The sequence below is a fragment of the Garra rufa genome, chromosome 7, assembly GCF_049309525.1.
Source record: "Garra rufa chromosome 7, GarRuf1.0, whole genome shotgun sequence".
NCBI lineage: Eukaryota > Metazoa > Chordata > Actinopteri > Cypriniformes > Cyprinidae > Garra > Garra rufa.
Genome location: NC_133367.1, coordinates 15,140,434 through 15,165,832, shown reverse-complemented (window position 1 = coordinate 15,165,832; position 25,399 = coordinate 15,140,434). Strand labels below are relative to the sequence as shown.

Sequence of the window (25,399 nt, the reverse complement as noted above, 5' to 3'; positions counted from 1 at the left end):
GAGATCCATCAATCTGTTCTACTGTCTGAATGAACTGAATGATCAAACTCTGATGAAAGAGATTCAGACCCACCTTAGCAAAGGAAGTCTTTCATCTGCTAATCTTTCACCTGCCCAGTGGTCTGCTTTGGCCTTTGTGTTGTTGACATCAGAGGAGGAGCTGGAGGAGTTTGAGCTTCAGAAATTCAAGAAATCAGACGAGTGTCTCATCAGATTATTGGCAGTCATTAAAACCTCCAAAAGAGCACTGTAAGTTAAAGTAATTTTTTTGCTTTCATCATAAAAATAATGTCACCTCGGGGTTCCCATGTAACCTGGAAAACCTAATAAATAATGACAAAGTTCAGCTCATGAAAAATGAGAGAAAATGTAAAATGTCACAGAAAATCTTGTTTTTCTGGGAGGTTAAGGCTGGACGATATGGCCCTTTCAGAATGAAATTTAATAATTCTAACTGTTTAAGTTTTATTAAAATACAATATTTGTCTTCCATAGAATACATTTAGATCATGATAACCACAGTTAAAACCACAAACATAGCACCTCAATACCAGGGTGAAATATAACTTTTCTAGGTATCTGTATAAAAAACAGTACTCTACATACATTTAGGATAAATGGTCAAAAGTCTAAGCCTTCTGACTCTATTAGTGTTCACAGTGTTTCTCCTGTTTCATCCGGCTTTAAACTAGTTTAAATTACAGAGTAATTTCTGTTCTTCCCTGAATTCAAGGTAAAAAATAATTGTATTATTTGTGTTTAACAAATGTGTTCAATCTAATGATTTTGTAATCTTATTTCCCTTGTAGGCTAAATGATTGTGGCCTAACAGACAAAAGCTGTTCAGCTTTGGCTACAGTTCTTGGATCAGATACCAATCTAAAAGAGCTGAACATGATCAATAATAATCTGCAGGATTCTGGAGTGAAGTTGCTCTGCACTGGACTGAAGAATACAAAGTGTCATTTGGAGATACTGAGGTAAGTTATATTGAGAAAATATTGAGCTCGACAAAACATACAATGAAATCCAGACTTGTATAATGAACAAGTCTGTATGTTGTGCATTGAGATACTATTATATTTATGCCTTCTAGTGTTGGGCAATATGCTTAATTTTCATATCGTCCTATTGTCAGCCTGTGAGATCACGATACACGATACTATCGTGCTAATTTATATAATTATCTATGTACTAAAAAATGTAAGAGTAGGCTATTCTTGTTAATCGGCGTGTGAATTTAGTTATACATGTACAGCACACTGACGGAGCGGTTCCAGTTTACTTTCAGTTTCATTCCCTGCTACCCGCTATCTTCAATAAGTGGTAAATGTGCATTCATGAATTTAAGTTAGTTTATCTTTCTTTACCCGTCATATTGGATTATGTTACAGCTGCATCTGGCTGTTGTAATCAGCCCATGTTGTAGTTCAATTTATGATGTTTGATTAAACAGGGTTCGGGAGGAGCACGATCAGATAATCAACCCATTCGGCACAGGTGCAACTTGTTTAACCAATCATTCAATCAGCGCATCCTCTATATATTACCAGCCGTCTTACCTCCATACAGCGACAGTTTCTTGGCATCCCTCCTCCACCCCTACTCCCCACTTCTAATCTGTTTCTATCCTACACTAGCAGGGGGAGTTCTCTGGGTCCGGCCTGTATTCCGGCCCGGAACCCTTCCCCCGGACAGCACGCCAAAATATGCTTAATACTCGCTCAAGCAGATTAGATGTAAGGGCGAACTCGTGAAATACAGAATGTGGAGAAGTGATGTGCGTGTAATTCACGTGTGTATGTTTAGCGCCATTTTATCGCATCGCAATTCTGATGATGCATATAGATGTTACTGAGGCAAATGTTTATGTTTAGTATTATATACAGACGTATTCTGATATATCGGAGGCTATTTGTTTATTTCAGCCAAAACAACATTTTACCACCTCTGTTATCCTAATGACTGGATAATATAATATAATATAATATAATATAATATAATATAATTTAATATAATATATAAAAAAATATATAATAATGTTGGGTAATATAATGATTTAATTTCCTTTATCAAAAAAGCAGCTATGAAATGAAAATGAGCAAAGAACATTTACATTGTCAAAGAACGTCATCACTGACTAGCCTAGCCTAGACTAGAGTTTATGCAGTTTAATAAACACTCGCGTTATATTCAGAGAAGCTATCTACATGGTATGATGAATAAATCTCTTACCCCTTATTTACACTGCTAAACACTGTGACGGCTCTGAGACGGCCAACAGGGCTCATCTTGGCCACTCTAGTCAATGCTTCCGTTTATACCTAGCAAATTTCTAAAGCTTCCTAGAAGGGGCTCTCCGTGCTGTGTCGCTAAATTGGGCACCTAGCCTCTTTTTTAAGCATAATAAAAATAATCATCTTGCAATCGTCAAATTTGTTGTTGTAAATTTTACTTTTTTTTTTCATTTTTGGTATTGTCATAAACTTGATCATTTAACAGGTTAATTGAGGTCTGTAGAGTCTGAGGTGTAGTTCTTGGGTTGTCTGCCATTTCTCTGAGCATTACACGCTCTGATCTTGGGTTCAGTTTTGTGGGATGTCCACTCCTGGACACTTGTCAATAAACTTCAAATTGTTTGGAAATGGCCATATTACTCTTCTCAGATTGATGGCAGCAACAATTGCTTCTCTAAAAAATAATTTCCTATTTGGCATTGTGTTAACACACACTGAAGGCTCCAGATCAGCAAACTGCCAAAGCGTATACTTTTACAGAGGTGCTCAGACTTGCTGATGATCAGTTAATCAAAGGTATTTGAGCAGTGCTTGACTGTTATTTACCCTCTTAATTCCAGTGTTAACAGTAAGGGTGTCTTAACTTTGTCACACATGGCTTTTCCATTTTGGCTTTATTTTAGTTCAAAAAATAATGAGATGGTGCAATTTGTCATGTGTTGTTGTTCATCTGAGGTTTTATTTTCATAATTTAAAGACCAGCCAAGGACCTTTTTTTATGAAAATATATATATTTTTAAATATCTCTTGAAATCTGGACCAATTTTATGTTAAGCTTAAAATAAGTATCTTCTAAAACAAGCAAACAACATACATAATCAAAATGGTCTCTCATCATGAACAGAAATATGTAACAATATGTAATATGTAATAATGCAGGTAATTTCAAAGCATATTTACAGTAATAAACAAGAACAATTATGCAAACAGAATTCAGTTTTGCTGTAAAACAGATATAAAAAGACAATAGTAAATGGTAATTATTCAGTTGAAATCAGTTCATTGTTGATTAATTTTGGTTCAATTTTACTTAATGCTCTACATCTACATTTCGATTTGAAAAGAAAAAAAAATCACCTGAAAATTCAAAACGGACTTGAATGGAGTTATATACTGTATGTTATGTACTGTATGTCAGGGCAGACAGTTTGCATTGGAAGTATGGCTCTGTTCTGGGCAAAACTCCCTGCCTGTCCATGCAGCATAACATACGTATTTCCAATGAGCCTATGTTGAATTTCCAACATCAAGTGCACTGGTATTCCTGTCATTATGTCATTAAGTTTTAGTTTATTTGTATGAAGAATACAATAAAATCCACTTTAGGGATTTATATTGTTACGGTAATTTCTAGAATAACTTAACTATTAGAATAACTATTAATCAGGTGCATGTGACATTTTATTCTGGTTCTAGGCTCTCAAACTGCAGTATCACTGAAGAAGGTTACAAAGCTCTGGCTTCAGCTCTGAGATCAAACCCTTCACACCTGATAGAGCTGGATCTCACAGGAAATGATCCTGGACAATCAGGAGTGAAGGAGCTCAATGATTTACTACAGGATCCAGACTGTCAATTGAAGACACTGAGGTGAGATGTGAAGAAATAATACAAAATAAATAAATAATGTGCAGGCTTAATTTATTTTAAGCTATAAATTAATCTGGGCAATTTATTGCATCAAAATGATCAGACGCTCTTGGTTATGTTGTACTGAAGTTGATTATTCATATTGTGCTATTATTCTGGAGTGTGATATAATGTAATTAACATACACTAGTTCTGGGCAATATGGCAGAAAAATTATCACACAATTTTTTTCATATCAGTCAATAAAGATAATTATCACGATGAATGTCAAATCTTTATTTCTATCAATTTTAAAGGCAGATTTTTACACCTGAATAAAAGAAAAACCAGACAGTTAATTATTATTTATGGTTTACTGTCAGAACATGACAAATACTTTCCAAACAATGATCAATTGAGGTAGAATACAGATTAGAATATTGCTAGTAAAATCAGCATCAATAGAATACAATATTATTAATATTAATTGAATATTTAAAACGTTTTTCATAAAAAAAAAAGAATTGTAATATGATACGACACTTGTAACATGACTCTGACTGTAAATGCAGAGTTAAAGGAGATGTCCGGTGTGATATTGACCTAAAGTGTAATGAATCATGATACCGAGTGTGATCTTACCTTTCATAGTTCATCTCGGTTTGTCCCCTGCACTTTGAAATCTGGCACTAGTTAGCCAATGCTAAAAACAGGTTGTTGCTGAGGGTAGATCGGGCATCGGACTTGCCATGTAAATACATCACTGTTTTACACCATTTACGAGGCACAAAGTAGCTCCACACTTCATTGGTAGACTTCCAAGGGCCCTGACATTTAAAACGAGACATTGAGAAGTTTGAAAAAGCACTGGTAGTTTATTTACAAGAAGATTTATACAGACAGTATCTTCAGGGATTTTACCGATCGCCGCCATGTTGAATTTAGTCACGATAAGTCGAGTGATGAGCAGGAATGAAAATAAACTACTACTTCATAAAACTCAGTAGCTTCATCATCCGACATCCTTGCAATTGCCAGCTGTCTGCACTAACTCCAGTCCAAAAGTAACGCGAGTACTCACATGACTTATCATGTTGTAGTTTCTTCCTGCTCGTCACTCGACTTTTTTCAAACTTCTCAATGTCTCGTTTTAAATGTCAGGGCCCTTGGAAGTCTACCAATGAAGTGTGGAGCTACTTTGTACCTCGTAAATGGTGTAAAACAGTGATGTATTTACATGTCTAGTCCGATGCCTGATCCACCCTCAGCATCAACCTGTTTTAAGCATTGGCTAACTAATGCCAGATTTCAAAGTGCAGGGGACAAACCGAGATTAACTATGAAGGTAAGATCACACTCGGTATCATGATTCATTACACTTTAGGTCAATATCACACCGGACTTCTCCTTTAAAGTGATTTTTTTAGTATATTTTATATTCAACAAAAATAAGAATAGACAAATCTTTTCAGCATGCCAATCCCTTTGTGCAGCTGATTTAACACATTTTGTAAAATGTTTTAGCTGTCTGATAATATAAATTTAAAAAAAAATGGCTCAGGGCTCTATTCTTACTTTTCTTGCTAGGAGCATTTGTGCTCCTAACTTAAATGTAAGAGCGCAGGCAAAATTTTAGGAGCACATACTAAACTATAATCAAAACTCTGATTAAAAAATTAGCCTTCCATTTACGAGGTAATATTTGACTTCTCAAAGTGATTTACAGGGGAATTTTGTTTTTTGTTTTTACCTTTTCATATGTTTAATGAGGCTCAGAGGTGACATGAGAGCAATCAAAATTATAAATTCCTGTTGAGATTAATGTTTTAAATATAAAAATTTGAATATAGAAATATTAAAGGTGCCATAGAATGGAAAACTGAATTTACCTTGGCATAGTTAAATAATAACTGTTCAGTATATGGACATGACATACCATGAGTCTCAAACACCATTTCCTCCTCCTTATATAAATCTAGTATTTGCAAAAGACCACCGAAAAATAGGTCAATTCCAACATAACACCGACTGTTACGCAACATTCGCGGGATCGTTAATAGTTACGCCTCCAACATTTGCATCGTAAAATCATCGGTAACGTCAGCACATCAGTAAAACAAGGCAAGCCACTGAAGGGACACGGTTAGTTTAATGCTAGTGCTAGCCTGTTACATTGCAATGCATAGGATTTCACTTACCACATAAACAGAGAGATGCCTGCGCTGATGATAGTGAATGATGGAGAAATAACTGCGCTGATGATGGCGAATGATTTACAGATCTTGAGAATCACTGACGAGCAGCTCAACTTGTGTGGTAAGAAGCACTCTCTCTGCATTGTAACTTTACACAGAGCACATGGATCACAGTAATGAGACTAAAATGTCCACGATTCAAAACGGAAGATTCAACAAACCGCATATTAAAAGCGGCTAGAGCTCCATAATTAAATATATATTTTATCCATGTGCAAGCTATAGAGTTCAACAGCTCTGTGAAACAGCCAATCAGAGCAGAGCTCATTAATATTCATGAAGCTTCCAAATAAGGCAAAAACAGAGCATTTCATTCTAGGGACAAATCCTAGGGTTGTAAATGGACCTGTAAAACCATTTCTGGAGATTTTTTGCCCTTTCCTATGCCATATACCTTCTATGTAGATATCAGAGAACAATTTAAAATATTCTCTCTGCATTCTATGGCACCTTTAAAGAATTAAATAACTGAACAGATCTGCCAGCAGGTGGCGGCAAGACACTGATTTAATTACTGAATCGTATCATTCTTTTGATTCGTTTGAACTAGTGGTTCATTCAGGAATAAAGCAAGTGGCTGTTTTTATGAATGGGAAATTGAATCATTTCACTAGATTCGTTTAAAAATGCACGTCTCATTCATAAACAAAACACAGCATAGTGTTATAGGCAGACAGTGTAAGTCTAATAATAGTGTAATAGTGTAATAACTTTTGTTTATTTAACTGCTGTATTAGATCAATATCTCATTTACAAACTCCCTTAAAAATTATTAAAAGCTGTCACTCATCTTAGTTTGTGATATCACAAAGCTCTATTATAAAAAACAACGCTCTCTTTACTGCACTCAGTCTCTTATTTACAGCAAAATGCCTGCGCAGCGTTACGCATAGTGCGTAAACATTAGCAAGCGCTAATCAAACTCTCATTGTCAAAACTATATTGTGATAATTGAACCCTGCTTTGTCTTTTCTGCAGGTTTTTGGGTCCTGCTGCAGATGAAGCCTGTCAGTTTGTGACTGGAGTTGTGGGTAAAAACCCGTTATTTCTGGGAGAGCTGAAACTGAGTGGACGTGAACTAGGAGACACACGAGTGAATCAGATCGCTGCTCTATTGCAGGATAAACACTGTCAACTCAACACACTGATGTGAGTATTGTTAGTTTATTTTAAATGTTATATTACTTTTAATAGTAATGCTACAGTGGTTGATGTTATTTCCTTATTTGTTTGGCAGGGCAGGTTTTTTTTTGTTTTGTTTTTTTTTTTCAGAAAGAGCCACTATAATGTGAACTATTAAAATGAAGCAGGCAATTAAAAAGTGATATTAAGCTTTAAACTATGGATGAGCCAATTCAGTACTCAAATTAGGTATCAGCTCTGATATTGCCATTATTTGCTGGATCAGGTCAGACAGGACCGATCCAAATCCAATATTATTTGTACTTTCCTGTATTACTGTTAAACCTCAGAAAAGGCATAAAAGCATTATAAAGCAAAATAAAAGTTTATAAAGCACAAATAAAACTTCTGAAGCCATAATATAGCCTGATGTGAGCTACAGACAAGGCCGGCCCTGTACATCTAGGGGCCCTAAGCAGGATAATTTTTGGGGCCCTGCCTTGCAGCAAATACTAGTGGAGTATTGCCAGTAGCCAGGTTTCCATCCAAAGATTTTGTTTGTGGGAAAAAATAAAACAATTTAGCACTTCAGAATTTTTACCTATATAGCTGATGGAAATGCCTTATTGATAAAATTTCTCATATGTTGACATAATCTTTTTCCGTTTAACTTTAGCGCATAAATTCTAAATCCATACTTCAAATGTCACAAAAATCTGTTTGGAAACACTTTTTTGTAGAGAAAAGGGGCTTTGCTACATTGCAAGTTAAAATGTATTCATTTTGTTCTGAAGATCTTGTTTTACGTGGATATTGAAATGATAAGTACAACATTTTAAATTAACTTGTATTTAAACTTGTATTTATTTATTTATTTATTTTTGTTCTTCTTGTGTTATGAGTATTGTTCTATTAAATTTAAAGGATTTGTTCTGAAATAAAAGGGGGAAAATAGCATGTTTTTCAATATGTTTGGCTGACTGTATTTTATTATGACAATGAAGCTGTGTTGTCGAGTTACCCCCTTTATAACAGTGGAAACAACTTACAATAGCCTACTCCTTCGGTAGTGGTCATATAAGAGTAATACATTGTTCCAAAGTATTCTAAATATGCTAATAGGCTGCTAATTGTTTCACATTTTTTCTTTTGTTTTGTTAATTCTTAATTTATTTAGAAAATAAAGGTATTTTATTTATTTTATTTATAGCTGTATAATGTTTTCCTCCGTTCGCAGAAGTGATACACCAAAACGTAAGCGACAGTTCGTATTTTTTAAGGGATGAGGTCATTATGCACACCATTTTATTGGTAAAAGGCCGGTTGGAAGGAAAACAGGCTGTAGACAGCAAATTTTGCAGATTTTATTTATTTTTTTATTTTATTTATTTTTTTATTTTTTTACACATTCTCTTTATCGATAACAACACAGTGCAAAAACTGGATGGAAACTTGGCTAGTGACAGCCACGCACTTTGCAACGTAATGACTCTGACCACTCGTGGGGGCCCCCTAGTGGGGACGGGACCCTAAGCAGCCACTTAGTTCGCCTATAGGGAGGGCCAGCACTGGGTACAGATGAATATGTAAGTCCTTACAAGTTCATGTAAAATCTTTTCTCCGCTGCGGGTGTCAGTCATTCTCTGTTCAAATCAAACCCTGGTTGCATTTGGTCACGACAGTCAGATCTGTAAAACTCTCCCCAGATCATTGTGTTCCCATTAATATGCTTGATTTGTAGATAAATGTCTATGATTTTGCATAAAATTACTTTAAGGACTTTAAGGTTATTAAATGCCATGCTAGTAGTTCATAACTAGTTCATGTTAACTAATGTACTTAATGTTAACAAATGAAACCTTGTAAACAGTCTTGGCCAAGTTACTTCTAAAATGTAATGCATTATACTAGTTGCTGTCTTTTGAAAGTAATTAGTTACATTACAATATTACTACCCTGGAATTGTAATATGTTACAAAAATACCAAAATATTCACAGAAGTATGCCAAGGCATTTTAGATACTGGTATGTAGGTCTACATTAATGTTAAATAATAGTTTTAGTTAAACACAGATAAGCACAAATCACATTATTAAATACAGTAATGATATTACCCAAATTGTATTAGTGTTATAACTGCATTACAGCAAAAAGTAATATCATTACTTTTTTAATGTGTTAGTCTAGTCCCAACACTGCTCGTAAAAAGCTTGTAACGAGTCGGCAGAGTGTCTGAAAACAAACAGACAAACATATTTACCCCAGTGAGCAAAAAAATTGATGTGAAATGAATGCATGAACTAATATGGAAAATAGATCACATCTTAATTGGTAACTTGGCTGATTTTTAACATTTGCATACCTTAGTAACCTTTAGTAGTATATTTAAATGAACACTGTGTAGTCTTTCTCCATGCTAACCGCACCCTTATATCCATATTCATTTACCAGCAAAAGACTGCAAAAAGTCTGAATGACACATTGGATAGTTGATTTTCATACATCTGAGTCATTGTTCTTTCTCTTTTTGTCTTTAGTCTGCATTGGTGCAGAATTACAGAGGAACAGTGTTGCATCCTGAATTCAGCTCTGAAATCAAACCCATCACATCTGAGAGAACTGGACCTGAGTATGAATGAACTAGGAGACTCTGGAGTGAAAAATCTCAGTGATCTTCTGATGAACCCACAATGCAAGCTAGAAAAACTGAAGTACAATTTTTATTTAAGTTTATTTATTTTAAGACAACAGTTCTTAAGGTACATTGTTTATAGCAGTGCACTAGTGTGCAATGTGTTTTTTTTATTTTTTATTTTTTTATTGCAAGTAAGTAAATAATTTCCAGCATTTGATGGTATCTACTGATTGTGTACATGCACAAATCTTCCTTTTATCAGATAATAAAGAATAGAGGCATTAAATAAATAGTTTAAAGTGTAACAAAAAAAAGAAAGAAAGAAAACAGTGCCTTCCACCATACAGAACTAATGTGACTCAAAACTGGCTATTGGTGATCATCAGAGATCTGGGACATTGTTCTTTATCTTTCTTTCTGTCTTCAGTCTGCGTTATTGCAGTATTACAGAGAAACAGTGTGTCATCCTGACTTCAGCTCTGAAATCAAACCCATCACACCTGAGAGAACTGGACCTGAGTGGGAATGAACTAGGAGACTCTGGATTTAAAAACCTCAGTGATCTACTGATGAACCCACAATGCAAGCTGGAGAAACTACAGTTAGTATCATCATACTATACATCTGTTAAAGTGTGATTAAAGATTATCTTAAGGAAAAGTTCACCCAAAAATTAAAAATTGATGTTTATCTGCTTGCCCTCAGGGCATCGAAGATGTAGGTGACTTTGTTTATTCAGTAGAACCAATATTTTTAACTCAAACCATTGACAGTGAATGGTCACCAAACCTTTGAAAGTAAAAAAACATACAAACATGCACAGTCAATTCCAAACTACACCCTGCAGCTTGTGACGATACATTGATGTCCTAAGACACGAAACAGTCTTTTTTTGTGAGAAACTTAACAGGATTTACATACTTTTTTACCTAGCAGATAAACATTAAATTTTCATTTTTGGGTGAACTTTCCCTTTAAGTAAAATTAGTAGCATTGCATCTTCCAGACTATGTCATTAATTATCTAATTAGCAAATAATTGCATTTAAAGTATTTGAAACAATGTACTAATTGTCCACATGTTGTTCTGCAGAAATAAGAATTAAGAAATACAGAGATTTGCATCTGCTTCTATAATAAACAAAGAATAAACAATAAAATTTAGGGTAGCACTTTATTTTAAGGTCCAATTCTCACTATTAACAAATCATTAACTGTGCCTTTTTCCTCAGTCAACTCCTAGTTTGTTGTTTATTAATAGTTAGTAAGGTTGTTGTTAAGATTAGGGGATGTAGAATATGATCATGCAGAATATGTGATTTATAAGCACTAATAAAACATTGAATATGTTGATAATAGGCATGCTAATAAGCAACTAGTTAACAGTGAGAATGGGTCCCTATACTAAAGTGTTACAAAATCTTTACAGATTATAAAGAAGCAAATAAACACAAAGTGCTTGTAATGCAAGTTTCAGATGTCTTTCAGATTAGAATGAGCTAGAACAGGTAGAAACTAATGAAAAGTGAAATTAGACATTTTTTGTCCTAGTGATCATTGTTCTTTCTCTTTCTTTCTTCAGTCTCTATGAATGCAGTGTTAAGGAGAAACAGTGTCTCATCCTGACTTCAGCTCTGAAATCGAACCCATCACACCTGAGAGATCTGAACCTGCGCCTGAATGAACTAGGAGACTCTGGATTTGAAATCCTCAGTGATCTACTGATGAACCCACAATGCAAGCTGGAAAAACTAAAGTTAGTATCATTATAGCGTGATTAAAGTTCATGTTTTAGTTTAAGACTACTAGACTCATTTCACATTATGTCTAGCACTGCACTTTCTGACATTTCTCTAAAGAAGGATTGAGAAATGCTATTTTATGTGTGTATTTGTTAAAACAGCAAAAACTTTCTGAAATCTGTGAAACAACAAAGCAGAAGTGACAACAGACTAACAACATGACATTAGATGATTCTAACAGTACTTTTAACAAAATATATATTTAGTAGATTTGTAAATTTAGTGATCGTAAACTACACTCTAAAATGGCTTAAATAATTATTTGATTTGACTGATTTGAGGATTTTCATGCATTAAAATTTTGAAAATAGACTATTTAATTTTATTTATTTCTGTTGTTTCTATGTTGATTCTATATATTCTATATATATCATTTAATAATAAAAAAAATAAGTTCACTTATTTATTAGCTGAGGGCAGGTCCAGCCTTGAAATTGAAACTTGTATCCTTAAATGCTCCTCTCTCAGTTTGTTCATACATCGTAAGTTTCTGTGATTTTGCTTGTGCATTAGTGGCTGTATAGCATTCGCTCATGATGTATTGAGGATCTGATTTGTGTATTTTTCTTTCTGTCTTTAGTCTGTTGGGTTGCAGTATTACAGAGAAACAGTGTCTCATTCTGACTTCAGCTCTGAAATCAAACCCATCACACCTGAGAGAACTGAACCTCGGTGGGAATAAAATACAAAACACAGGAGTGAATCACTTAAGTGATGTACTGAAGGATTCACACTGTAAACTGGAGAGATTGTGGTCAGTAACATTCACATACAAGAATGGGCTCATTAAGCCTATCCAAAAATATCCATATTCACGATGAATTTGCATGCTAAACTATTGTTTATGTAAACTAGGGATGCACCGATACAAATCGGCAGAGATGCATGCGTGTTTTGTCAGTAAAGCCGGTTCTGTAATCAGTGGTAAATGCCATCAGGTGCGTGATTTCACGTTGAGCCGTATATACTACACACAGCCGTTGTTCATTGACGAGCTGCACACAGTCACACTGATAATGAACATGGATTTGCGCAGCTCGTCGGTAAACAACGGCTGTGTGTAGTATATACGGCTCAACGTGAAATCACGCACCTGATGGCATTGACCGCTGATTACAGAACAAAACGCGCAAGCATCTCGGCCGATTCGTATCGGTGCATCCCTAATGTAAACTAAACTTTTTACTTGACTCATGTTCCAATATCAATGTAAAACATCATCCTTCACAAAAATTAGTTTTTGTGATGATGATGATGATAATGATGAACAAGCTGCAATGTCAAGTTAGAAACGCTAGAACTGATATGCTGTGTGTGCTTGAGGCAGCAGCATGATCACTTTTATTACTTCCTTATAAGAGCAGAAACAACTTCGATAAGTCATTGACGGTCATACAGATAAGAGTAAAGCATAATTTGAAACTATGAATGGTTTACTTTTATATTGGGTCTTATCACAACAAAAATAAAGCTTTGTGCTTCTGTAAAATAAAAAAAAGACAAACAGGATGTGCTTTCTGTCATCTTTGTTTCCATGAACTTACTTGTGGAGCATGTCACACAAATTAGCCAAAACTTATCATATACTACTTGTCACAGTTTATTCCTTTGTTTTGTTAATTAAGGAAATCTATATTTTGCCTATTTATTTCTTTTGTGTATATGATTTTATTCTATCCGTTCACAGAAGCGCTGCAGGTGTGTGATTAGATAATGAATGAATGAAATGTCCTGTTTTTTTTTTAATGCATTTTGCGCATGTAAAACTAAACCCCTAGATTTATTTTGTGAATATAAATGTGTATTTTGTAGATTTTCCAGATCTTTAAATTTGTCACAGACACTTATCCATTCTAATCTAATTGAATTCTAATTTCACAATCTTGATGTTTGACAATTAATTATCAATTAACAAGCTTTGGTTGTCGTTTAAAAAAATAACTGAAATGAATGAGCATCTGTAATATGGTTAAATAAAAAGGATGATCTTTTCCCTCTGTTTTATAATAATTATGTAACTTTTCATTTTATTTTTTCTTATTTCCTTCTCTCCCTCTTTCTTCCTATGTAGGTTAATAAGCTGTGAAATAACAGATGAAGGTTGTTCTGCTCTGACCTCAGCTCTGAAATCAAACCCATCACACCTGAGAGAACTGGACCTGAGTATGAATGAACTAGGAGACTCTGGAGTGAAAAACCTCAGTGATCTACTGATGAACCCACAATTCAAACTGGAGAAACTAACGTTAGTAACATTATACTGTACAGCAGTGTGATTAAAGTTTACTGTTTAGCTTCAAACAACTAGACCCAACTTGCATTGTTTATACTGTAACATTGTCTTCTGGTCTTTGTAGTTGTGCACATTTAAAATTAGTTGTTTAAGTAGTAAATAATTGCAAACCATTTGAAACAATGTACTGATCAAGGGAGTTTCCTACGAGGACACAGTGTCTCCTAAAAAATTGGATAAGAAAATAATCAATATTGCAAAAATAAAATAACGCAAATATTACTAAATATGATATTAAATGGAGGAAAGTCACAGAGGCAATGCCTAAATTGTGCTATAATTGGATATGATTGGTTTGTGCAGTAAATAAATCTTGCCTCTTGTTTTCATATGAGCTCTCGACCTGATGAAGAAAATTATGCCATTAGATATCACTGCTTTGTGTCACATCAAAATAAAACGTGAAATGGACTGAAAATGTGATGACTGCATATTGATCTACTGAAATATAAGACTTGCATCTGCTGCTACAATAAACAACAAAAAAAACTTTATGAAATAAAGTTGTACAGTTCATAATGTAAGACAGTAACCCATCACATGTGAAACTGATGATACTTTACAGAGCTCACAAACGCAGGCCCACGCAACCATATCACATCAACATAAATTCTTTGTTCACAGCAAACACACAATGAGAGAGTGAAGATGAGCCTCAACACTTTTAGACTGCAGCATGTTAGAATGAACAAATCATACTGCATTTCTGTACAGATCATTAATCACAATGATCTACATCTACTGTAGCTCTTTAATAAGATGATCATCATAGATCTAATTCATTGTCTTTTCTGTCTTCAGTCTCTATAAATGCAGTATTACAGAGAAACAGTGTGTCATCCTGACTTCAGCTCTGAAATCAAACCCATCACACCTGAGAGAACTGGACCTGAGCAGGAATAAACTAGGAGACTCTGGAGTGAAAAACCTCAGTGATCTACTGATGAACCCACAGTGCAAACTGGAGAAACTAAAGTTAGTAACATTAAACTGTACAGCAGTTACAGTGATATTAAAATTTGCTCTTTAGATTAAGACAGCAAATGCAAGTCACATCATTTCTAGTACTGCAGCTTCTGTTTTTTCTCCATCTGGAGGAAGATTCAGAAATAATATTAGTTAATGGGTTTGTATGTGTTTTAGTAGAAAGAGCACTAAACTTGCTGAAATTTGACAGATCTTTGCTGTGAAACAAGACGGAAGTGTTAATTATTCTATTGTGTTTTATTAATCGTATAAATTAATCTACATTAATAAAATGCACTTGCTAAGTGAGGAAAAATCCAGACTTGGATTGTAACTCATATCCACAAATACTCCTGTCTTGGTTTGTTTCATATCATTAAGTTTCACTTCATTGTCTTTTCTCTTTCTGTCTTCAGTCTGTGGGAATGCAGTATTACAGAGAAACAGTGTCTCATCTTGACTTCAGCTCTGAAATCAAACCCATCACACCTGAGAGAGCTAGAGCTGAGTATGAATCAAATAAAAAACATAGGAGTGAATCACTTATGTGATGTACTGAAGGATCCACACTGTAAACTGGAGAGATTGAGGTCAGTAACATTCACAAACAAGAATCAAAATGCTTAAAATCACTTCAACAGTTCAAACCAGAACACTTTCTACTCAGTATCTCATGATGAGTTCACATTTGTGTAAATTCTTCACATTAATGATTTGTTTGTAAGATGATTTGTCTTCTTCTGTTTGTCTCGTTCTAGTCTAAATGAGTGTGGCATTACAGATGTTTCTTCTTTAACTCAGTCTTTGACCAACACAAAAGCACTGCAGTTTTTAAAAGATCTTGATCTGAGATGCAATATGATTGAAGACTCAAAGCAGCAGCTCATTGATTTGCTACAAGACTCAAACTGTAAACTGAGGTGAGTAAACATCATTTGTGATATTAAAGAGATCTTCAATTACCTCTGATATGTGAACAAATATTAACATTCAAATATTTGTGAAAAAAAAAGATCAAATTCAATCATCAAGCTTTATTGCACCAATTGTTTCAGAATTAAATGTAAAGTTGATAAAAAAGTTTAACATAAAGAAGGAAAGAGAACAAAAGCATACTGTCACAGCTTTATACAGCAATACCTGCATTATTAATTACATCAGTAATAGTGAATTGTTTCAGTTTGAAAAATAGACGTGGTCAGATTGTATTTTTTACTTTGTGACTGTGTTTACAGACTGTGTTTTGACTTTGACAAACAACACGTCACATTACTTTACACTTTATTTTCAGTTATTTACTGAGACCAATACAAACATTTAAACTAGAGAGAAAACGGCTTTAGCTAGTGGGACATTAACTGATTTTTTGTTTGTTTGTTTTAAGGCAAAATTACATTTTTATTTGTTCCTTGTCATTTATTACATATGGTGTACACTAGCATTATAAAGACTATAAAGCATGTCTTTATAGTGACTCAACAGGAATCACACAAACATATGAATCGAATTCATGTTCAAATGTATTTTAAAACACAATATTGTATTAGAAATACCTATGCAAGATCATGCAAATGTAACTTTTTAACTCAAAAAAGTAAACTGCAATTGAAATAGTAACTAATTTGCAATTTGTTCCACTGAAAACCGATTTTTTTTTCACTCTTTCTCTCTTCTGTTCCACCTCACAGTGTAGGTGGAAAGCCATTGACAAGAGTCCCTGATAGACTTCAGTCACCAAAAGATGATAAATGCTGTATATCATAGTTTGAAATTATGATGAGAGGAGCAGGAAAACATCAGGTGAGGATCTACAGAAGAGCTTCAATACTGTGTCCATGAGGAGAAATAAATAAATGTGATAGTGTTAATGTGTAAAGTCCCAGACTTTCCAATAAAGTAATGCAGCATATGTGTTAGAAACAACTGATATTGAATGATTAATGTTGCTTTAGTGTTCAAGCTAATTATTTAGTTTTATTTAAAAGTGTAACAGAGGGGGATGAAGCTCAGATGAGTCTGTCTGACTCTTTAGTTTAAGGCTTACAAATATAATAATATTTGTATTAAACTCATACATAATGATCCAAATGTTTTTGTTTTATCATAAATGTGATTGTCAAGTGCTGCAGCACTTAAATGTATCAAAAGTAAGTCTATAATGAAAAATGTCCATGTTACTTTAAACATTTACTTGATCTCTCGTACATTTTATACACAATGTTATTCAGTTTAAATGTGTCTGTGTTGAACTGACTGACAGCTTCAGAGATTATAAATGTTGTGCTCTTTACTTGCTGTCTGTGTGATGAATATTTGCAATTTGAAAAAAAAAAAATCAAAATTCAAAATTAATTTTTTATCGGACTGTGCCTTTTCCTACATACCACATTATACATACATTCTTTTTTAATTGTTATAATAGTGCTGGTTGATCACTATTCTGCTGATTATTGTGGTAATTTAATATATTTTAAGATTTTAAAATTTAGTTTTGTATTTCATTTGTATTTGTATTTCAAAATGTAATTTATTTATTTTTAGTTCAATTAAAAATGTTTAGTTTTACAAATGAGGACAGTATTTGAAGAATGAACAAATGTCTTACCACATTAAAATAACATTTAAGTTGGATAATATTCAGATTTTTGAGCTTTGTAGTGCAGTAAAAACGTGTGAAGTACAGAACAAGTGGGCCTGTCAGGTCAAATGAATTTTAATAATAGCAAATATGAGAGATTTCCACTGGAAAGTGTTAACTTTGAGAAAGAAATTCTTGCTAAGGAGGTCATTTTCATGTCATTCTCAACAATACAAATAGCACTTACAAAATCGATTTATTAAAAATAGTAGTTTTATGTTAAATATTTTCTCTAACCATTTATTTAAACAGCTTGTTGATATCCATTTTCTTTTCCTTAGAAGCAATTTTGATGTTAGCGAAATACTCTTAAATAATCTGCTTTTTACAAGTCAATTTAATGTGGTGTTTGAACCTTTCTAATCACTCCTCATTTTATTTGGAATAAATATCACTTAAACAAACAAATAAATGCTTTTTAAACATTGGTCTGAGACAGATATTTTACTAGTTAGAGAATTAATAAGCTACATCTTAATATTAAATGCCATATTTCAGCTATAAAGTGTTGTATTGTCATGAACTCTGTCTCTTTCAAAATAGTTTCTCTTTCCATAAATCAGGGCACTTGGGGTAAGACTGTAAGAAGTAAGGTCTCTAAATATTAGTTTTTAGATAAAGTTTATTTACTTACTGGAAAGTGCAGTAACCAATCAGATCTGTTTTTGTTAATATTCATTCTTCTCCTTTACATTTTGTTGGAGTAAATGTGTGGATCATTTTGGAAAGCTCTTAGTTGATTTGTAAAACAAATCAAACCAAAGAAATCATTTAAAAATTGCCCATAGAATATCTTGTAAAAGGCACATTGGAGAGTTTTCATCTGGATATAGAATCCAAATGTTGTTTTTGTAATTGTGAAAGAGACTCTATTGTGCTTTTTCCCCTTTAAGGCCCCTGTTTGTTTTCCTTTTGGTATAAAATATCAAATTAATGACTTTTCCAAAAGAGACACAAAAAAAAGGAAAAATGTGAAATTGAATAAAATCTAAAATTTTTGCCAAATCTGCACAATTAACTGACCATGTATTGAGTTAGAAATGTCTGACGTTACTAGAAGTCCCTTAAGAAAGCAGGGTGTTTGAAATGAAATACCTCTCGATTACAAAACACTGATTATTGTTTAGGTATAAAAGGCATCATTGATTATTTTAAAGCAAATACTAATATCCCTCATATTTAAAGGAATTGTTTATTACTGAGTCTTAAATCTCTGTAAATTTCAGTAAAGATCTTTTTAAAACAATGTGATTTACAATATACAACATTTTAAAATGAAATTAACCATATCGCATACATGACCTCTTCAATGGAGGAATATAAAGATTTCAATTAGTTTTACATGGAAAAGGCTCAAGGAGCCTTTGTTACATTTAGGGCCAAAATAATTATTAGTTTCCTTTTCCTAATTCAGATGACAAATTATTAGCATCTCTATATGTCAACAGATTAAAACCATGTTTGGAGAAAATGTTATCTGTCGCCCAAATGGGATTTATGAAAGGAAGATATATTCAAATATATTTGACTGCTGTTAGACCTTTTAGATAATTCAGAACTAGTGAATGATGAAATTTATTGTTTTTAGACTTTAATAAGATGTTCGATACCGTTGAACATGATTTCATGTTTCAGGCTCTCAATCATTATGGTTTTGGGCCAGCCTGTACAAATATGATGCCCACATTTGACAATAATTGTTTAAATAATGTTTCTTTGTCCAGTGGTACTTCTCTGTGATCTTAAAAGCTGCAAACTGCCCATTAAGTTGTCTAAGTTTCATAAACAAGCACTAGATATGTGAAAATCCTTCTACAAACATATTGCCCCTCCATTTATGTGTTATTTGGAACAATCAACATTGTTCAAATTATATTGTACACTCAAAAAAATAATTATTTCAATGAACATGATTTAATCGTAGCACCCAAAATGCATCTTAACCGATCTAAAGTGTTCCATAATTTTTTACTTCATTAATCTTTTCCTGGAAATACTCTTTTTTCTTCTATTCATTTTAACTACTTTATTTCTAAGAGTTCGATATTGTTCTCTAATCAGTTAGTTCGCGTGAAATATTAGCTTTTATTTTAGCATTGTCCCTAGACAGTAGACAGCATTACGTTTTTAAAATTTTTATCCAACCAAGGGGCACTTTTATTTTTCACAGCTCTTTTTCTGAGAGGAGCATGCTTGTCGACTATTTTCATTAGTATGTCCATAAACCTGTTAAGGGCTGAGTCAGGGTCACGATCTTCACACACTTCTGACCAGTCCACACCTTGGATTTCAGCCACATACTGCTCTTGGTTGAAATATCTATAAGTTCTTTTAAGAATTATTTTACATCCACCTTTAGGCAATTTAGTTTTCCTTGTGACTCCTATGATATTATGGTCACTACAACCAGAAAGCACAGAGACTGGGTTGAGTTATGATTTGTTTTAGGCCACATATTACAGCTGTAGAATTAAACTTCTTGTGCATTGACTGGTTGTCACCAAATTGTCCAATGTTAAGATCACCTGAAATAATAATCTCTCTGTTTTGATCACAAACAATATCAAACATTTCGCATATGTCATCCAAATATTGAGTATTAGCACTGGGAGGTCTATATACACACCCAACTAAGATACACTTTACGTGTGGTAAATAAACTTGTACCCATAACGCTTCAATATTCTGCCATATGAGGTCATTTCGAACATTAACTGGGATGTTATCCTTAACATAGAATGCAACACCACCACCACCATATCCGTGAAGCTAGAATCTAAGTGTGTTTCAGACAAAGCTAGAATTTTAAGACTATTAGACTGCAAAATCTGATATATATCATTGGTTTTGTATCTCAAACTACAGATATTCAAGTGCGCTATTGCAATACCCTTAATTGGCAAAGCTGAACTTCCCAAGTCAGTAGCCATGATCTAGATTACAAATAAAAACACACAAAACACAAATAAGCAAAACAAAATGAATCTTTACATACTTCTAACTAGGCTCCTCCACTTTTGTGACCAGTTTATCATATTTCAGAGTGGCTATTTCACCTCTTTCCCGGGCAGCTTGCAGCTTGGGTAGCAGTTCTTTTCTTCATTACAGCCTCAGAGAAGTCCTCATTTATGTAGATGCACGTGCCTTTTAATTTCTTTGCAGAGGATAAAATGGCCTGCTTGTCCTTGAATCGCAGGAGTTTGACGATTATCTGTCTGAGTCTTCCACCCTCCAGATGCTGGCCAATCATGTGGACCTGTTCAATTTCAATATTGTTGTTGTTTAGTCCCATTTTGCTGACCAACATATCCTTTATTTTCTTCTCGGATACATCCCAGCTCTCTCCTCTATCCTCAGGAATGCCATCCACTATAAGGTTGTTTCTTCGTGACTGAATTTCAATAAAATCCAGCTTTGTAGCCATCTTATCCAGCTCCTCCTTTGATTTAATTATTTCCATTTCAAGCTTCTTCAACTTATTCATTTCCTCTTGTGCTTTAGCCAATTGGTCAACTTTGTCTTGAGTAAACTCCAGGCTGATTTTGATTCCTTGAACATCCTTAAATACATCATCTAAGCGTTTATTGGTGCCATCAATTATGAGCTGCACAAAAGATTTAAAGTTGTCCTGTTGTTGTTGTAACATGTCTTTGTAAAAACCTTTTTGCTGCTCTAGCGTCTGAGTGTAGAGGCTCATGGTCACCAGTGACTCATCCTCTGATGGTATAGCCTTCGGTTGTCTGTAAGGCATGTTTCTTAACCTGTGCGTTCACCTGGGCCCTGGGTGTAAAACTAGGAAAATCCTGGATAGCTCAAGGCCTTCAGCCTACTCCAGGCCTCACTCCAAACAAGCAAGATTTTAAGGATGTTCCAGCAATATCTTCACTCAATATTGTTGAAAAAGTTGGGTTAAGGACTCCCCGACACAGGAACCAGGAGCAAGATGAAGAAAAGAAGAGGATTTGGGTGATATTTGATAGATTGAAAAACAGTCAATCTCCACTCCACTCAGCCACTCAATATGATTTATTGTCAATGTTGTTAGTGTATGTTTTGGAGCCTGTTATACTTTTTCAGGATTCTTTGATGGACAAGTTTAAAAGAACAGCAGTTATTTAAAATATAATCTTATCTAACAATAAAACAAAAGAATCCTGAAAAAAGTATTACAGGTTCAAAAAAAAAAAGCGGCACAACTGTTTCTAATATTGATAATAATCAGCATATTACAATGATTTCTAAATGATAATGTGACACTAATGAGAAGTCTATAGTAAGGATGCTGAGAATTCAGAAATGTATCACATTTTGAAGTAAATTAAAATAGTTTAAATTGTAATAATATTTCACAACATATATTTTTTTTTCTATATTTTTGATCAGTTAAAAGCTTTGACGAGCAGAAGAGACTTCTTCCCTCCGTAAGTTTAAAGAAGGGCATTTACCATTGTGTGATTTTTGTAAACAGGAGTCAAGATTATTTTGAACCCAAGTTTTACACTTTTTATTTTTGATTGTTTTGCAAGTTTGTTATGATAAGTGATACAATGATCTTGTTTATGGCATGTGATACTGCTTTATTGGAGATAGATAATATGATCTTTTTTTTTATATTTGAAAATATTTTATTTGGTACCATATACAAAGAAAATACATGTCTATTGTGAATTAAAGACTGTTTCCCAGTAAAGAAAGTAAAGATCTTTTATGAATCTCAGTACAGAACAATCTGTTAGGATATCTTTGCTGCTGAAAAAGATAATGTATTGAATGTATTTCTTTTATATATTTATTTATTTTATTGGATTTTATTGGTTTGTGTTTGTCTCTGAAAAAACAAAGCAGGTGAAGTTCATTTCACTCCTGTCCAGTTGGTGGCGGTGATGCGCTAAAGCCGAATGACAAACTTCACCAGATACAGGAGTGTGTAGGAGAAGAGAGAATGAGATGGGGTAGTAGGAAGAAAGATGTTATTAGGTGCGTTCGACTTCATGCGGCGCCGAAAGAAATCGGCTGCCGCCTTACAAAACAATGCATTCTGGTAAGATCATTTGTCCGACTTTGATCGGCGCTGCAGCCGCCTTTCCATCACGTGTGCCATCAAAGTAACGTGAGAGCAAAACGAGAGCAGCCGCAGAGGTCAGGCGCTGCAGCTGCTTAAAACCGGCTGCGAAAGCCTTGATGACGACACACTTTATTCTCATTGGTCAGATTATGTGATGACAAGCACGAAGTGTGCTGCGTGTTTTTCTTAAAAAAGTTAATGTGTGTAATCAATCTTTATATCGAATATCTGATATTCAAACAAAACATTAATGATGAAAATGAAGATTAGGCGATATGGTAAATATATATTTTTTATATAACTTTATATATTTTAACTGGTCAACCAGGCCGTTTTTTAATGGATGTTGTGAGAGGCTTCACTACACTGAATAAACTGCTTATAAAAATTGAAAAATGTACTATAGCTAACTACAAAACCAAGATACAAATAATAAACGTCATATTGCATTACATTAAAGTAACTCACATAATTGATATGATCAACAAAAAAGCAAAACGATTGTAGCCTATAGAATAAATGATAGGGTAACTTTTTTCTTTTATTTATTTATCTTACGTAGTTTCATTTCTTCTTTTTCTTTATTCCTTTTTTTTGTGTATGTTTGGAATACAGTTTCATCCTCTATAAGTGTCCGACTTGACGGCCGTCTCTTTACTCCTCCCCCGACTGCAAGCGGCTGCTCTCGCCAGCCGGCGGCAGGCTAGTGTAGTGCATCTCGAACGCACCTATTATTACAAGAATGAGAAAAGGACATTCAGCATTAAACTATAATTTACACAAAGTAGGGAAACATGAAAATGGCAGTTGTAAACACATTCTTATAGAATGTGATGCTTATGAAAGAGAAAGAAACCAATTTAGTCAAAAATTAGGATTGATGGGGTATGATAAAATATCACTAAAAACAAATGCAATCGAGAAATAATGGGGAATTGTTTAGCTATCTAAAAAAAGATAGGAAATATGGAAATAATTTAATTTTGTAGTAATTTATAAGGATTTTTTTTCTCTCTCTTTTTTCTTCCTACCAAATCTATGTTCACTCCACACTCCAGATCAGTAGGTGGCGGATATGCAAAAACCACCAGAAGAAGAAGAAGAAGAAGGATCACGCAGGTGTGTTTACAGGTAGTCTCAGCCTCAGACGTCACGCCCACGGAACGTTGGCTAAACGTCTGATGCATATGGTACACTTAACTGGAAACACTTCAGGAATGTCGAAGTCGTCATCTGATTAGTTGAATTTGACCGGATTTCCGGAACACGCGAGTGTCGCGTTTATTTTCGGTCCGCCGAGAAACAAAGCGCAGACTGGTTTCCTCGGCGTTTTGCTAAAAGGTGCTTATACAGACGCCGTTGTTGTTAAACACATTTGCGACGTTCGCGAACAAATTACTGACTTACTGCTTGTTCTCCCTCTTCTTCGTTAACTTTCAATGCTGGTTATTTCAATGACTGACTTGTTGCATGCCAGTCTGTTGTTGTGGGGACATTTCTACACCCCGAAACGTGACGCTGAACGAAACGAACTGTGATTGGTTGTTTGACATGTCGGTCAAACGGCCTTATAGGCGGGCCTTGGCCAATTAAAGCTGCCATGAATTCCAGACCTTAAGACGTCAGTCTGAAGGTCTGGCTACGCGAGACTAGTTTACAGGTGTTACGAGATTTTTGGTTTCTGAGATATTTGGTTTCTGTGGGCGGAGCATATATGCATATTAATGAGACATGACCAGACATGCGCGAACGATCGTGAAACTGAAAATATCAGCTCTGCTACATCTTAGAATGTTTAACGATTTTTTCATAAACCTAACAGACCTTTGTCTAATCTATGAACTTATGTCTAAAATGAATGTGTTTACCTTGTTAATGCAGTTTCAAAAGTTTTATATGTTGTTGTTTTTTTTCGCGTGAGGTCATCCACGACTAAATGAGAATGACAGGCTTTCACTTCATGTAACTTTATACGCAAACCTCATCTGCATCCAGAATTGATTTCAGTTCGTAGCGGTAGGTACTGTAGATTTCTGCATTGCGATGCTTAAACTGAGACTTTATTGTTGTTATTCGTTGTTAAATACATCACTGCCTTTAACATCTTAAACGTCTAGAAATGTATCTGTGGACCAATACGTTTGTTTATAAAATAACCAAATGTGATTGTTTAAGTCTTGTTAACTTGTGATCAAACCACAACTTTGTGTAAATAAACTTACTTGGACTAATAAGTCCATTAGCCTAAAGACATCATCATGTCTGTTCTTTTATCACTTGTTTCATTGTTGTGTTGGATGAAAAGCATTTCAATAAAGCAAAATACTATGTAAAGGTGCTGCAGTAGTTTGTCTTGGAAATGTATGGAAATAGAAAGTAAAAATATAGATTTTTGGTACATCTGCTTTAAAAGAGAAAAATAAATCACAGCCTTTTATGAAAGTCTTGTTAACTTGTGATCAAACCACCTTGTGTAAATAAACTAACTTGAACTATTAAGCCTATTAGCCTAAATCAAGATTGAAAATGTCTGTTTTTTATAACGTGTTTCACTGTTGTACTGGATGAAAAACATGTACGTCATATCTTTATGGAGTTTAACCACTGATCTATATAACGACTATATATAATACATATAATGTTCTCTATTATAGATCAGTGAGTTTAATGGTGTTTACATGGCTTAATAGAGTCAACAGTACGAAGATCCAAAAGTTATGCAGATTGTGACTATACTCAACATTGTCCAACATTCACC

General features: G+C 34.2%; 2 protein-coding genes across 2 annotated transcripts in view; one reads left to right on the top strand and one right to left on the bottom strand.

Moving 5' to 3' along the window:
* LOC141338727 (uncharacterized) overlaps positions 1 to 25,399 on the bottom strand; it is a 228,224-nt gene that overhangs the window by 139,486 nt on the left and 63,339 nt on the right. The window lies entirely within an intron of this gene.
* LOC141338732 (ribonuclease inhibitor-like) lies at positions 45 to 17,505 on the top strand. The gene is made up of 13 exons (XM_073844347.1): positions 45 to 249; positions 810 to 980; positions 3,714 to 3,887; positions 7,100 to 7,270; positions 9,781 to 9,954; positions 10,306 to 10,479; positions 11,460 to 11,633; positions 12,260 to 12,433; positions 13,751 to 13,924; positions 14,774 to 14,947; positions 15,355 to 15,528; positions 15,697 to 15,858; positions 16,627 to 17,505. The coding sequence occupies exons 1-13, from the start codon at positions 53 to 55 to the stop codon at positions 16,700 to 16,702; spliced, it is 2,169 nt and encodes a 722-aa protein (XP_073700448.1). The 5' UTR covers positions 45 to 52; the 3' UTR covers positions 16,703 to 17,505.